The sequence below is a fragment of the Ceratotherium simum genome, chromosome 38 (assembly GCF_057802395.1).
Source record: "Ceratotherium simum simum isolate JZ-2026a chromosome 38, ASM5780239v1, whole genome shotgun sequence".
Classification (NCBI taxonomy): Eukaryota; Metazoa; Chordata; class Mammalia; order Perissodactyla; family Rhinocerotidae; genus Ceratotherium; species Ceratotherium simum.
The window spans coordinates 5,841,632-5,859,022 of record NC_141937.1 but is presented as its reverse complement, the minus strand read 5'-3'; the positions used below and the strand labels follow the sequence as shown (position 1 = coordinate 5,859,022).

Sequence of the window (17,391 nt, the reverse complement as noted above, 5' to 3'; positions counted from 1 at the left end):
ACCCAAAATAAAGAAGCACTCTTAAAGAAAGAGGGCCAGTGGGTTAGGTATTTACCCCAGAGCAGTAAGGTTCAACCCAGTCTTGAAGACCATGATGGATGGACATATCCCATGATGAGAAGTGAGAACTAAATGGAGATACATTCCCAGTAGACAGTACCCACATAAGCTAACGCAGAGAAGACGGGTCTAGAGGACACACTGAAGTAACTGAAGTACGCGATGTAAGTCCCCGTCACAGGGTCACAAATAATTCCATATGATGGGTACAGCCATTGCCAAACAGAACAGGTTCCATAGCAGACAAGAGTCCCCAGAGAAAACTGTTCAGGAATGGAAAAGCTCTGCACATAGACCTAAATGGAATAGGTAGGACATTTAAACTAGTGTAGCATCAACGAATCTATATTCGTGTTGTTGTTCTGTTGTTTCTTTAGGTGACACTCTAAAACATAGTCAACTATGTGTACATTATAAATAATGCATTTTGTAATTTACATTTTTCTAATTGAAAACATTTCAGTGATAGCCCCAAGTAAATTGCATGCATGATTTTACAGGAGATGAATAAAATTTTAACTAAGAATAAACTCTGAAATAGTGCCACTTCCTAACAAAATAGAATGAGAGTGTGGTTTTAATCCTTGGTTCTGTACTTGCATAAGATTATAAACTGAAACAGTTTAGGGTACAGGTGCTGACCGAATGCAGAGAGAGAACTAGAATAACTTAATTCACCTTTTCTTGGTATAGCACTTTAAACTCTTAAAGACACCTTTAAATCTATTCTGTAATTTGTTCCTCACATCAATCATATACGGCAGGAGTAGGTTTCGTTTGTCCCACTTGACAGAGAATGTTACCATTAGCCTAAGGTGACCTTTGCTAGAGAGGCGCAGAAAGAAGGCCACGGCGTGGGCCAGCCCTCTGCTTTTGGGTGGGCATTTATTGCTCGGATGGCCTCAGACCTTTCCTCATTTCTGGGGACATCACCTCCCTTCTTGGAGAAAACTGTTCCTCTCTCATCGTAACATCTGGTTCAAGTAGGGCTACCAATGACTTGCTCCCATCCAGGGACCCTGACTCGACCTGAGCAGAGTAGTCTTTTTCTGGGCCTTTTCAATTGGCATCAGGCTTGGGGCAAGGAGGTGGGTGATTTTAGTCAAGTTTTTTTTTTTCTTCTTATAGCAAAATTGTGAGGTGTGGGGTGCAGGAGTTGCTGGTGTCGGTGTGTCCAGTCATGTGCAGGAAGTTTGAGAAAATAAAAACAATACGCAGTGATAAAAGAGAACGTCTTGTTAACATTTGAAGTTCTGGCTCCAGTGGTTTTTGAGGCTCAGTTGCTTTTTTCCATGGTTCCTTGAGACTTTCAATAAACACTTTTTTCTTTCTCTTAAACTATTTCAAGTTGAGTTTGTCTTCCTTAAACAAGACAAAGGAGTCATAACGAATATATCTGTCCTCAATGTTACACTGCAATATCACTTCTATCCCCATGAGTATTATAATCCCACTTCAGACATGAGTAAATAAGGCACAGAAAGTTAAATAAGTTGACCCAAATCTTATATTGAGTTATTGGTATAATTATGTCACTCATCACTACATGTTATTAGGACCCTATACACATAATTAATAAAGTTTCACATACACTACCTCCTTTGATTTCTATGACAAGCCCTTGAAATGGATTTGACAAGCATTGGTAGCCCTAATTACAGATGAGAAAATTGAGGTTCAGAGACAGTAGGTGACTTCCCTATTGTCAAACAAGCAGTAAGTGATGGGACAGAGCTTGGATTCATGCTTCCGACATAACATCCAACACTCCATCTAACCACACCTCCTTGTACATCTGTGCATACATACAAATGTACATCAACATGTATTCACACAAACGTTCATTTCTATTAAAAATGAAAATCGAATTCAGCAAAATAACTGTCCTCAGGATTATTTTTAAAAAGTGTTTTAAGATATTGCTGCCCCTAATTATTTTTACTTTTGTTTCCTGCCAAAACATTGGTTTAGGAACCACCTAATCTTCTGTAGATCTAACTGGGATAAAATATTTTCCATTATATTGAGACTTGATAAAATATAAATAGCTTGTACTTTGTCTCTCTTGGTTTTGATACCTAATGAAATGTGAAAAAGCAACATGACACATAAAAGAAAAACAAAAGATAACTAATTCAGAGATTATCTTTGGAAAAGCTCCAAAATCAGATCATGTAATTAGTTCACAGTTTAGAAGCCTTTGGTGGAAACAGATTTATGCAAACAAATTCCATTCACATAGTTTAGGAAGACTGAAAGATTCTGTAGATGAATTACGCTTAAAATTGAGGATTACATAAGTCTTATTCCTCATTTTCTCTATCAACTGGTTTTAACAATCAAGAAAACCCAACAATGTGTGCTACATTGTTCACTGGAAAAATCGGTGGTGGACACCAAAATGGTGGAAAGAAGGCTGTAAAAAAGCTAAATGACAGCAACTGTTTAAAAGGCATAAACATTCCTTGAAGGCAAGTAGCCAAGGCTGGTAGGCTCCAAATTTGATCTGCCCTGGTTTTCATGTCTTTGTGCAATACTGTACAGGGGTGAAATGAGTAAAAGGCTAGACTGGATTACTGGTTTTTAAGTTGTATTTTTGTTGTTGTTGTTGTTTTAAGAAATTTAACATACAAAAGAGTCAACGGTGGAATTGCTGTCATTGGAGGAGTCAGGGAAGGAAACACAGAAGCCTGGGGCTCTTTGATAGCCACTGGCCAAGACAAACTCTGGAGGTTTCCCGCCTGAAGCATTTGTGACTCAATATTAGCTGCATTGAACCATATGCTTAAATATTGATTACAGTAATATGATCATAACCTAAAACATTACCCAATAGGAGTTCTTGCTTAGATTATGAAAATTCAGATTGAAGATTCAACTATGTAGATAACTCAATGACTAACCAATATAAACAAACCATGCAATTAAGGCAACTTGAATATTAAAAAGAAAGTGTTTGCTTTTTTTTCACCAGTTGACTGGTTGTTGTCTATATGGACAAAATAACATGATTATTTGATTGTGTGAATACTTCTTGGACAGTAAACCAGCTGTTTACAAACCAGCTATTTTCAAACGAATAGGGACATGAACACACTGTCAGAGAACAGGGGAAGGCAGGTCAGGGAAAGTTTGAATTTGGCATTTAGCCAGAAAACTTTTAAATTCAATTTGGATTTGGGCTCAGCTGTGACACATGTGTCTCAGTGTAGAGCAATAACAGTTTTAGGTTGGAAAAATTTCACGATGTGTAACAGCAGCCACTCCCAGTGATTCCATGAAAACAGCTGGGGGCTGGTCTGCCAGTTCATATCATGTTTGAAAACTAGGAGTAAACATTCTGAAATCGGCAGTATTTTTAAACTTTGCAATGAGTTGGGTGAAAGTTTCAAGGATCAAGTATTTGAAAATGTTTGAGAAACAAAAATCATATGATGAGATAAACCCTTGTGAAAAATGAGACGGAATGCAAAACTGTCGTTTTTAATATTTCAGTTCTGAGTTAAGACTTCATATAGATAGTTCCATTTATTCCTTGCTGTTTTCATACAAATTCAGATCAGTTCTGGTTTGAGAAAAGATGATGTTCTGCAATGCTTTTCTATTTGCATGAAACCTCATGGTAATGAAGTTGCACTAGAAAAAACAGAGGTTTATCTAAGAGGAGATCCGCAAGTTTTGGAGAGTGGAAATGTTAAGTGTTGCCTATCTTTTGTGTGTATTTTGTTGTATTTCAAAAAGCAAATAAGAAATTATAAACTTTTCAGAGATATATATATACATTTGAATTAAATAAAACAAATTTTGTCTACAGTTCTCAAAACATAACCATTTCACTGGCATTTTGCATGTTTTGTTTTGATGTCAGGAAAGGCTCTATCTTAAGAGTATCTGCACATAGGTTTTCCACACTTCCTTGGACTCGAGCATATCTGTGACATTGGAGTAGTTTCGATGAAGTTCCTAGGAAAGGCCCTCAATCAATGGACATCAAAGGAGCTCAATGACCACAGACAAACTTTTTATCTTAACAAATTTTATTGCTGATTTCTTATTACATAATTAACTCATGCTTATCATAGAAAATATAGCTAAGCAAAAATAATAAAATTAAATTAAATAAATAATAGTAAAATAACAGTTCTTTCTTCTAAATCCTCCTGATTACAAATGATAATATTGCTGTATCTTTGCCCATCTATGATTATTTATACAAAATAAATTCCGAGAAGTAAAATGTAGCCCAAAGCCATACAAAATTATAAATCTTTTGATATATGTCATCAAACTGTCTTGCAGAAATCTTTTATCAACTTCTAGTATTGTCATTAGTGTATGGGAATGTCTTCTTCCTTGCTTAGTTTACAGTCTATTATATCATTAAGATATAGTTTCCAATTTTAGAGGTAAAAAAATAGTTTACTTTCCTGCACAAAGTTTTCACTGTGCAAAGTTCGTCTTCAGCTTCCTCTACCCTCATAGACATCTCCTTTATGTGCTAGTTTCCCCCCGCCACCGCAAACATGTATCTTAGCTTCTCAGGGAACCTTGTTCTAGCACATTCTAGTGTGTTCCTCTGCAGGACACTGTTGCAAAGCTCTGATCTTTTCCTCCCTTTGAGTATTTTGTGTTTTAAAATACAGTATTTTTTTTTCTCTCTCTGCTAAGGTTAATCCAATACACTAATTTCAGTCAGAGCTTAACTACTGATGACATCATCCCAGAAAACATACATGTTTTTTAGAGGCTTATAACTAATAGGAGTTCTAAGAAGTAAAGTACACTGGTGAGGAACAATGTATTTTCAGTCAAGGGAAATCTTTCTTGGAGACCATCTTACTCCATGTAGATCATGGCCTTCTATTGTGACCTATATAAAAGACCAGTCCTACTGCTTCCTGTCACAGTCAAAGTGTAAGCTGCCAGTCTCAGCCTAGACATGGTGATGGGTGTGAGGTGGCTCCTTCACACTAGGCATACTTAGAGGGAGAGCACAGCCTCCAGCAGCTTGAAGTATGGGACAAAAAATGGGCTTGAGTAACATACCATCAATAGGGATAATACTTCTGTTTACGTATATTTATTTATTTATGCATACATTGATGACTAAACTTATGTGTATATTTAATTTTTTTGATCAAAGCCATCCAACATTCATTTAAAAACATTTACTGAATACTTACACTGATTTCCCAAGTTTTCTACAAAATGCCCTTCTGAAATACCTTCCAAGCAATGCTTTTTTTTTTTAGGGAGAATTTGGAACAATTTTGTGAATCTTTCACTAAATATTTCTTTAAAACCTAGATACAGTTTTCTTTAAACTTAGAAATAGCCAAGTGCCTATTCATTCAGACAAGTAAGTAATAAACCACTGTGAAATAATGCTGGGCTAATACAATTCCTTGTCCGTCTGTCAGATGAAAGACTGTTAACAATTTGTTTGCACATTTTATCTTAGTTTTCATTGATGAAACTGATTTAAACACACCCTGGCTGTAAGCTAAGAATATGTAATGCTTAGATTATAATGATAGTTACATAAATAGACTAGAGTCAATTATTATTTGGACTTCAAATAAGAAAGAATCAAGGAACCAGATTTATTTACTTTTTGGGGTGGAAAGTAGGAGAGCATGTTCTGTATTTTACTCTAATGGGAAAGAAACAAAAAAATATTAACAATCAACAACTAATTTTCAGTTTGTCACAAAATGTGTAGGGAAACCTTCTACGTGTTGACAGGTAAGTTGGAGGCTTCCTTTCTGCTTTCCCTCCCTTCAGCTAGAGCAGCAGTTTGGGCCGTGTGGGGTCTGAGGTAGGATTTCTCAGCCTTTTTGGCACCCTATGAAGATAGGTGACGAGAGCTAGGCTAAGTGATTTCTTGAATCCAGCAAGAATTTTCGAAAATAACAAATACAACCTTAATCTTTTTGTATATTACGACAAACAAATGAAAATAAATACCAATGGAGGGGTAATATTTTTTAAAAAAGAAAAAAAAGTACACTTTTAAACCTAATATCCTGATGCACAAATATTAAAGATAATTACAGAGCCACCTCACCCTTTCTGAGCAGGGACTTGACCGACTACTCTGGCATTCTGTGTTCACTGGAGAACAGAAGGGAAGGGAAGATGATTAAAGGTTGGAAAGATGACTGTTTCTGGCTGTGTGATATTAAGGCCATTAATATGTCTGCATTTCAGTTCCAGTGTGCTAATATATTATTCTATCTATTAAAATATCATAAAGATTACCTATAATTAAAGATGATTTACAGTCTAAGCCATAACTAGATATAATTTCATGCAAACACATTTAGGGTGAATTCACTTTAAAGTGGATTTAGCTAGCCTAATGAAAACAGTGTCTACGAGGCCCTGAAAAGACAGAGAAAAAAAAAACACTATATACTGGCAGTACAATAAAAATCCTGACATCCTTTTACAGATTCATACCCAAATAATCTATATTGAAGGAACATGTATAAAGGGATTGCTTAAAAGGAAATGTTGGTTAGTTCTGTTTTCTAATAAACGATTTATTTCCAATATTGAAACCCTGTCCCTAATTTTCTTCACCACTGGGAAGAGCCAGGCCAGCCAGTTCTCATTTTACAATCAGCATGTTTTATTTCATAGTTGTACTGACTTGAAACAACAGTTACATTTGCAACTCCAGAAAGCAAAGATGAAACTTTGTTCTTGCTTTTGTGTTGAGCTGTACAATTTATTTCTCTCCTGGCAACAGATTTGAAATTTCTCTTCCTCCCCCTCTCTCTTTTCTTCCTTTTCATGGGAACTGTTAGGTGAGCACCGACAAAGCGCTGTGTGTGTGTGTTTTTTTTCCTTTTGCCTGGTTTCTGTGTCGGTGTGTGCAGGCACGCATTCATTAACGTTAATTCCTCAACATCCAACAAGAGCGCATCATAAACCCGGGAGAAAAAGCCTCATAAATATTTAGATGCTCCTTCTACCTTCCAAACTAGAGTGAAAAACCTTATTTAGAGACGAGTTGGTCTGGGTTAATCTGCATGTGAATCGAGCAGGGGGACAAAAGGATGAAAAGGTGATGGGCACTCGAATACAAACCCTATGGTCTCCAGGGGGTCATTCATCTTGTTCTTGTCAATACCGTCTCGGGCTTGGCTTTTTTCTGCGCATGAGCAAACAGAGCAGTTTTCCAAAGACAGCTGGCAACGGATGTGGATGCTTTGTTCTATCTTGTAGTTTTATAAGGAATGAAATTGCTTTACACTTCATATTTGACTGACTTCATTCTTCTTAGTTGCTGCTATCCATATGGATGATGCATCTATATGTAGTGATGTGTACAAATATACAAGAAAGGTACCAAGATTTTTTTTTATTGTGGCAAAATATACATAAAACTGATCATTTTAACCATTTTTAAGTGTACAGTTCAGTGGCGTTAACTACAGTCACAATGTTGTGTAACCGTCACCATTATGTTTCCAGAATTTTTTCATCATCCCAAACAGAAGTTCTGTACACATTAAACAATAACTCCTGACTCTCCCCTCCCCCAGCATGAAGAAGATCTGAAAAAACTCCATTCCTAGAGACTCTCCATGGAGTCACAACTCTCGGCACTTGATTTTAGAGGGGTTCGGTGTTCGGAGCAAGGGAGAGTAATGGAGGGTAAAGATAAAGAAATGAGATAAAGCCAGAAAAGTCTTTGCTCCTAAGTGAGAGCTAATGAACTCAAAGACTGGAAATGAATACCTGGGTATCATATGGCCAGTCTGATTTTCACCAGAAGGAAAGGAAATGAGACTGAAAAGTTTAGCAGCATTTGAAAATTCTCCATTTTTATAAGGAATTGGTTTACCCAAGTAAGAATTTCAAAATAAAATTCAAAGAGAAAAGCCTTGTAATACCTGATATTATTTGAGACGGCACAAGTGGATTACATATTTTACAGAACTATTCCACCAAATATTGGGAGATACACTGTACTTGACTAAGAGACTGAAGTGAAGGCAGGGAGGATAACCTATATAATTAAGTATAAAAATTAACTCATATTGTTATTTCCCATTTTGCAAATCTCTGGGGTTGCAACTATATTGCTTTAAATGAAAAACATATTGAAGTATTATTGCTCAAATTCCATTATAAGGCAATATATTCTAGAGGAAATTTGCAAAAATTTCCCAACCCCCAAATTCACCACTCACTTTAAGAAATCTTTAATAAAAGTTCAGTACAGTTAAAAATAAAATGCGGGCAGTCCTATTGAGTTTGTTTTAATAGGATCTTGTTTTTGTACCACATACAGCATATACAGCTTGTTTTGTAGCATATCCCTCCCTAAGAATGAGTATTATCAGTTGAGACCACCTGTGAGTGACTAATACTCTTCTTTCTTCAGTGGAAGTCATGCATCTTACTGCCACTGATTATTTAAGGAATTTTAATATTTTATATAATGTGAAGGTAGGATTATCAAGATGGCTTTCAGGGCAGGTGTTGGGGGAGGGGAGAGTGTGTGCAGAGCCAGAGGCCCAAGGGAACTCTGGGAAGGGGCAGAGCTGGTAAACTGGGAATGTGCAGATCCAGATAATGGGGAAACCTGCTCTAATTACCTTAACCAAAAAGGAGGTTCACTGACCAAGGCAATTGGGAAATATGAATCAGACGTTAATGAATGCAGGAGTTGAATGTCGTAAGGAAATGTTCTTCCATATTGGGTCTGCTCTCCTCCATGTTGGCTTCTTTCTTTGGCAAACTCTTCCCATGTGGTAATTACCACCATGGCCACTATATCCCTAAAATATCTTCCTCCTCTGACGCCAGCAATCCCACTAAAAAAAAGAGATCCCTGTTTTCCTGAAGTTTCAGGGGAGTGATGGCAATAATTGATTAGTCTGCCTTAGGTCAGGTGGGTATCCTGAAAGGGTGTGGAGTCCTGTGTGCATGCCTGCTGATGGTGGTGGAGGTGTTAAGCCAGACTAAAATCACACTAGATTTCCCACAAAACAAGAGAAGGTCTTCATGGAAAGAAGGAGGAGGAAGGGGAAACACGCTGGGTAGAGAACTATAGCTCTCACAGTTCACTACAAAATTGACCCTTCATTGAGCTCAGTGTACATGAGTTGTATTGGTAAGGGTGGGCTGGGCTGCTAGCCACACACATACTAGTTCAAATACAATAAAAGTGAGTTTCCTATGTAGGTAACAGAACTGTGCAGGTGAAGAGGTCTGCAAAATGGCCTTTCTCCAGGCAGTCATCTTCAACAAGTCTCCATTCTAGCTGGGCCCAGTGGGACAGACAATGCTGGAGGACATTGGGAGGCTTTTATGGATCAGCCCTGGAAGGGGTACACATTACTTCAGCTCATATTCTATCAACTAGAACTCAGTCACATGGCCACACCTAATTTCAGGAGAGGTGGGAAATGTAGATTAGCTGTCTGCCCCAGAAGAAGAGGAAATACATTTTGGTGAACTGCTATCAATCTTTGCCTCATCAGTCTCTACTATTCTGCCAATGGGTCCAAAACTAGAAGCACTTGTGGTGGCATAATAATAGCAGTTATTGAGTTCTTACTATGTGCCAGGGGCTGTTTGAAGGGCTTTGCATATATCAATTCACATAGTCCTCTCATCAACCTGTGAGGTGGGATGAGTATCCTCATTGGAAGATGAAGAAACAGAGGCATAGAGAGGTTACTTAACTTGCCCAACGTTGTGAAACCAGAAATTGTTGGAGCCAGGATTTGTCATAAGACAGGTTGACCACACAGGGTTGGGGAGACGAACTGAGACGATGTTTGAAAAGGCCTAGGTCGTGCTGGGCACATGGGAAACACAATCAGTGGAAGTCGGATTATTAATCTATTCCTCAGGTTAAGCACAGCATTTCAGATGGAGGCTCATCTGGAGGCCTAGCTTGAGGCTGACAAATGGGTGTCCACAGACACAGGCTCCAGAAAAGGCTTTTTCTTCCTGAGTCTACCAGGTCACTGGAGAGTTGGGATCCGTTAATTAAATCCAGGCAATTGTTGAACCAGCCATGTTCATGTAAGGGCAGGACCAGCCTTCCCCACTGCCTGTACACATTATCTTCCCAAGCAGGAATGCCTTTCCACCGTGATCTGCACACCCTTCCCCTGTTCTTGTCCTCAGGTGGAGTTAGTTGCTCCTTATTCAACATTCCTGAAGGACTTCAAGCAGAATCCCTTTGAAAGCCAGCCCACTGCTTTGTAATTTTTGGTTTACTTGTTCCCTTTAGCATGCTGCAAATTTCTTTTCTTTTCTTTTCTTTTTTTTTTTTTGGTGAGGAAGACTAGCCCTGAGCCAACATCCGATACCAATCCTCCTCTTTTTGCTGAGGAAGACTGGCCCTGGGCTAACATTCGTGCCTATCTTCCTCTATTTTATATGGGACGCCACCACAGCATGGCTTGATAAGTGGTGCGTTGGTCCGCGCCCAGGATTGGAACTGGTGAACCCTGGGCCACCAAAGTGGAGCACGCGAACTTAACCACTACGCCACCAGGCCAGCCCGCCTTGCTGCAAATTTCTTGAAGGCAGAGCCCATTACTCACTTTGTATCCCCAGTGCCTCACATCGTGCATGACAGAGCAGGCCATTTAAAAGTGGTAACTGAGTGTTAATAGTAATTATAATAATAGCCAATATTTATTGACCAATTGCTACACGCCAGGCATATGCTAAGGGTTTTATAATCATTGCCTCATCTCATCCTCACAGTAACACTATAATGTGGGTATTATTAGTATCCCCATTTTGTAGCCGAGAAACCTGAGGATTGCTGAGATCAACCTGTCTGCCCACAGTTACAGCGGAGCCAGAGCTTTTCATCATCATATCATCTCACTGGGCCAGCTTTAATTCAATGACAGAGACCTACATCCTGTTCTATGCCAGAGCCATGAAGATGTCCAGGAGGAGCAGGGAAGCAAGTGCAAGATCACTGAAGAATGGGCCAGCAGGGAAGTCTCAGGTGTGGGAGGAGGGGCAGTAAGGATGGATCCCCAAGACCTCAAGCAGGAGATGCTCCATTACGGACCATGGTGGTAAAGTGAAGGTCAGAACAAGTAGCCTCAAGCCCAAGGGGGAAGCCTTGAAGGGGAAGGAGAAGGAACTCCTTTGTCAAAGGGTGAGAGATTGGGCCTGGACCCCCAGGAACGAGGGCGGCATTCTCCAGGAACAGAGAAGGTGCCCCCTGGGACCTCTACAGAAAAGATTAATAAGAATGTTGGGGAAATATTCACAATGGTTGACCAGATCTCCATTGAAATGTATAGGAGGTCAGGCTCCAGGAATCCCTGCTGGATTTTTCCAAGATTTTTAGCAACCTTGTAATTTTCCCAATGTTTGTACTTTTATACAACTCTATAGAAAGAACTCTGACCTTTCTATAACTAAAACTCCTTTGTCATTTTTCTAATTTGTGTTTATTTTGGAGGCAGCGGGGATGAGGAGGGGTTGAGGAAGCCGTGTGGGTCCTGCAGTGGGCCCACGGAGGAGAAACTGTGGGAGGAGCTTGGAAGGAGAAGTGAGTGGCCCAAATTGCTAGGAGCTGGTGAGGAGGAAGGGAAACAGGTGGGGTCGAGGGGCTGGGGGATGGCGGCTGGCCTGGGATGTAGGGGGTTGAGGGCGTTGACACAGTTCTTTGGATACTTCTACAACTGAATTCTGAGACCCAAGAATGATCTCTGTCATCAAGCATCTCATGTCAGCATTAGGGGGAAGCGAGTGTACGCACTTACCTCTACTACAAGTGCAGCTTAAATTAAATTAGGAAGGAAAGACTACAAGCTTTGCAAATCTCCTTTGTAGGAATCTGGGGATCAGCGACACTTGACGGCTGAAATCACTGGAGGCCTACCATTGCAAAGGCTGAACACTGGCTCCTGAACTATTTGGTTGAAACTGCTGGGCCATGGAAGCTTCTGGTAGCTGTGCAGATGAGGCCCAGGTAAAACAAACTGTGAGGTTTAATTAGCATGAAGATTTTCTCGCCAGATCCAGGGCCTCCTTTTGACTCTTAAAGAGGGAAAATAGATAGTGAATGACAGCACTGTTTAGTTTTGTGAAGTTAACCACTTATTTAATTCAATTCCAATTAAAAATAAATGACAGGTCCAAGGACCCTTTTATTTTTTCTTTTCTGAAATACTTTCTAATAGTTTTCTATGCTTAACATTATACAGAAACCAGGATCTTTGCTTCAGCAATACAGATCTTGCAAACAATTTCAAAAGGAGCACAGAATCTTAAAGCTCTCTTGAGCCACCTCGAACCAACCTTAAGATATATAGAAGGCTAAAGCCACATAAACACGATGGGGTTGAGACACAGATGAGCTAAAATTGAGCTAGCAGGCAAGGAGTAGTATTTTTGTGTTTAGAACTTGAAAAATAAAACTATTAAGCTCATTTCCTAGCATATTTGCCTTTTGGAAATTTTTTTCTTGTGTTCTTTTCTTCCTCATGCAATTTCCCTTTACTTCCTTTACTAGAATGACGTCGTTAATGACTGCTGTACAAAGTTTCGACTACTGAATACAGTGTCAAGTAAAGGATAAACAACAATGATAAATTTTATATGTTCAGTATTTTTTAAAAAGCTATATTAAGATGCCAGCAAAGTTTCCCATTCAGGAAGTTCGAAGATAGACATTAAGAACTAGGTTATGGGATGTACACATCACACTGCTAATATGCACACATTATGTTATGAATAAAAAATTCTATCACATCACAGCAGCAAGTTTTGAGATTAAAGTAATCCGTATTGCCTCCAGGACTCTGCGTGGAGAGGCTGCTGGGCTGGTAGGAAATGACCTTCTGACCAAGAGAGAATGGGAGGAGGCAGAGGCAGTGAGGAGAGTTCTTGAACTTGAGACCGCATGGGGGAGGGGAAACACCAAGAGGGAGGGCCAAGCCCTGAGCTCAGATTTGTGTCACTCACAGGACAGCTCAATGATATGACCAAGATTTTGCCTTGGGAAAATCTGGTGTGAAAATAGGAGATTTAAGTTTTTTGCTATGGTCTATAGCATTACCCTCACTTAGTGCATAATTGTTGCATACAAGTTACAATAAACCAGTTCCGTAAAAAGAGAGATTGAGTGGAAAATTCTCATCAAGCCCTTCTAATGTCAGAGATTCAATGATAGTTCAGACTGAATCCGCTCCCCCCCGGATCTAGCAATAATGTGCCGCACTCTTGGTAACAAGAAAACACATGATGCAAATGTAAATTTTGTTCAACATTAGTATTATAACGAGTATGTGATTCACTGTGAAGCCAGACTCATAATTATAAAACTGTTTATTTGAAGATTCTTTTTCCCTTTCAGCTACCTTGATTTAATTGTGTGTCTCGGCCTTCATTTTGAAATGATGCTCTGAAAACCACTTTGATACCTTGAAAACCACTGAGAGAAAATTTTGGCTCCACTGGCAAATTTTCTGGACGCTATATGTGTGGCATGGGGGCCAGGAATGGTGACAGATCCTGGGGCAATGGAAATCCTGGTCTCAGTGATCTGGTCTTGCTGAAGCTGGGACTTCTGGGGGTTCACTTGGAGAGATCAAGTTCACCTCAGGGAAGGCCCTGGGGATCTAGAGCTGTCACTGTCTGCTTGTTGCTTCATATGTGATCTCATGAAACTGACCTGCAGAAGCCACTTGTGAGTGTAGTACATTTGTCTCCTCCCACCCCACTCAGAGATTTTAATTTCCTCAAAACATGAGCAATTTCTTCCCATGGTATCTGATTTAAAAAGGGGGGCGCTCATTGCTTTGCTTACCAAATGTCTGTTGAGATATGGAGAGAGCATGGTTGTGCTGAGCGGGCAGCTGGGGCAGGCACCCCTACTCCTTCCCTCACCTGTGTGTGCTGGCTGTAGCTGCCCCTGCCAGGGACTGGAAGAAGCCCTTGAATCGGCATAATGCAGCCCAACAGTTGCTTGGACATCACATTTCAAACCCTGGGTCAGCCCATGACTGCCAGTTTTCCAACAGAATAACGGGATCAATGCAGTTGTCGTGGGAGCTCCTGCAAGCCTGGGAGGGCGGGTGCCTGTCCACCCCGGTCCTGGACCTTCCAGAGGATGTGATCTTCTGAGGTCCTTCAGCTATCTTCCAGCTCAGTCGTTCACAGGGCCAGAATGGGGGGAGGCAGTCTCTCCTTGTCCACACTTGCCCCACGGCTATAGAGTTGCTTCTACTGCCTGGCAGCTGAAAACTGGGTCTTGAAGAGCGTGGAGGCCCTGGGCCAGCTTTGGATCAACCGTTGTTGCTGCTGACAACACAGCCAGCCTGGGATCAAGGCTCCTTTTCATCAAGTTATTTATCCTTTTACTTCCTAGTGTCAGCAGTCCTGGGAACAGGAAATGGTTTGTGCAATAGGAAGTGGCAGGAAACTGATGACTAACTACTTTAGAGCTTTGTGGATACAATATCAACGTAAATAAGATATACACATTCGAAAACATATGTGCATTGAAAAATATGAGCTATCTCCAGGCCTTACTCTTTTCAGTTTTTAAAACAACACTGTTTACTGAAAGCTTACTAAGTGCCAGGGGTTTTGCTAGGCACTTCATGTTATTCACTCCATAATCCTGACAACATTCTTAGGTTGCATTATCCTATCTTACAGGTGAGAAGAAAGAGGCATAGGTAGTTTACGTAGCTTCTGGTAAGAGGCAGGGCCAAGATATGAACCCAAGACTTCCTTGGCTGCTGCCTTGTGCTCAGCTGCCTCCTCCAAGCACCAGAAAACTCTTCAGGATGAATGTTTTAGGACTTTGTTTCATTGTGTGGGTTTAAAGGTAATTCATCTACATATCTGTGAGAAAAGCATTTCTATGGCTTGGCAGGTGGTTATGTAGTGGGGCTAAGGTCTTATTATTTCACATTTTCACAGTGCAGATGGAAGTACTTATTAGACACCAGTTGTCTGAGCCTAGAGATGAAAGGCCTCCTTCCCCCACCAGGCTCAGTGCTGAGCCAGCCACTACTGTCCCCACTTAGTGTCTGCTCCCTGGCCCCACACAGAGTGACAGGGCCTGGTTGGGGCCGTTTGATTAAGTGAAAGCGTGTCTTCACGAAATCAGGCACCGGATAAGCTGAAATGTTGAAACCTGGTCAGCTGAGGGAGAGGAGAAAGCCAAGTCTGGCTATTGGTCCCCAGAGGTTAAGGAACCTCACACATAGAAGGGCCTGCTGCCTCTGCCCACCCACAGCCAGGCAGCCGGAGAGGAAGCTGGTACTGGAGGGGGAGCAGGATATCGCTGGCATGTCAGCCGATGGGGCAGTTTACAGGACTTTCTTTGAACTCCATGAACCCAAGCCTTTTTTCTCTTTCCTCATTTCACAATTTAACATGTTAGTGTTCTTGATTCCCTCCTCACACTTTTTCTGCTCCTTTAATAGCTTTACTTGGACAGAGAAATGATACTAGCATGAGGAAAGCCCTATCCCACCGTTGGTGACAGTTGCTGCATGCAATTTCCCACCACTACTTAATTCCAGCCTCACACTACAAATATAGGGCACCCGTTTTAGAACTGTTAAACAAAAAGTGTTACTCATTTCACTATGCTACGTTTTATTTCCATCTACAAAATGATGCTTACTACCAATGGATATTGAGAAAAACACCGCATAATTCATGCCAGTTAATCAAGTTGGTGGCCCTAGAAGATCTATAAAATGTAACTGTAACACATTGCTACAGAAGGGCTTGGACTGAATAATCAGGAAATAGTAAATGCTGGCATAATCAGAATTACTTGTGCAGTTCAGCAAGGAAACGTGAACGGCTGTGTAGGACTGGGGAGAGAAGAGAACAGAAGTACTTCTTTGGTGTGATATATAAAAAATTTACCATAAGGAGGATGATTAATCATTTTCCAGCTCTGGTCACAACCTGCTTATTAAAACATTATTTGTTGGAAAATAGAAAGTAAAACTGAAGGCTTTGGTATTTTATTGTAAGCAGGTAGACATGATTTTCATAAATCGTCTTTCTAAATTTGGATATTTTCCCAAAGAACCTATACATATTTTAGACAAAAAATTATCCATTTTAGTTGCAGTTAGTATAAACTAGTAAAATCACGTTTAATGGACGTGGAGATATGAAATAAACAACTTTCTAAATTTGTAAATAAGCTGACACAAATAGAGGAAATATTCAAAATGTTTTTAGCAATTGGTATGTCAGGGGCTCAATAAATGACCCCAGTGGCTGCCAGCCCAGGTGGGAGCAGGGCGCCAGGCATCATGCCTTAGGTTGCTGGATCGGGGGGTTCTGGGGGCTCTGCGAGAAGGCTGGGAAGTGTCAGTAACAGCGGTGACTGTGCCCTGTGACTGGTGTGAAATAGTTCAAAATTTAAAAACTGATAAAGCTGTACTGGTGTGTACTGGTTGAACATCAGTGCTGCGAATAATTGCTTTTCATCTTATATATAAATAGGTAATAAAGTAATTCTGATAAAAATCTCATTGTTACATAAGCTGCTTTACTATTAACACAAGAGATACTCATTTTCTAACTTGTTGGCGATTCAGGGGACTAGGGATGCTCTGACCCCGTCGCCACAAATGGTATGTTTCTTGCGGACTGAGACATATCCAAAATACTTCCCAGCAATCAATGAATCATGCTGAAAAAAACTGTTCCCACGGTGACAGGCCCTGAGGCCCCTCCCTCCCCTTCTGTTTTCTCTATGTCACTGAAGGCAAAGAGACCTTTTGGATTTTTCAGACGCTACGATTAACTCAGGTAAGTATTCTGAGCTATGAGCAGCTTACACAGCTGCTTGCCCTCCCAAGAGCCCAAGTATGTCTATGTGTTTCTTTCGTTTTTTCTTTCATTCATTCAAACAAGTAATTATTGAAAGTAGACTACTTGTAAAGCATTTAAAGAGCAGAAAGAGGAACAGGCCTGGATTCTACCCTCCAGGAATTTTTCTGCTTTCCTAGTGTAAGTTTCTCCAGTAGGAGCTCTAGATGCAATTTTTTTAGTGCTCCACTTTTTATTAAGTTGTAATATGTTACAAATAAAATAAAAAAGAAGATTTGGTTTTAACCCATTGGAAATTATAAAAATGTAAGATTTCCAGTCAAATGTATTGTATTGCTTAAGGGAGACAAAAATCCTTAAGTATAATTTTTTTTATTTCAATAAGGAGTACAAAATTGGACACCTGAGATTTTTAAATACATTTCTTATTGCCATTACACAACCACCCATCTATACACAGGGTTCTCCTAGGCCCAGAAATTAAATTAAAATAAAGTCAATTTGCTGTTATAA

The 17,391-nt window shown here is 40.1% G+C and overlaps 1 protein-coding gene across 1 annotated transcript in view; it reads right to left on the bottom strand.

The window, feature by feature from the left end:
• The window catches only part of LOC106803542 (uncharacterized), a 59,269-nt gene extending 47,269 nt beyond the window's left edge, over nucleotides 1-12,000 (bottom strand). The window contains exon 1 of the mRNA XM_087424958.1: nucleotides 11,945-12,000. Coding sequence (XP_087281084.1) covers nucleotides 11,945-12,000 — 56 coding nt within the window. The remainder of the gene's footprint in view (nucleotides 1-11,944) is intronic.
• Between the last annotated feature and the right edge of the window lie 5,391 nt (nucleotides 12,001-17,391).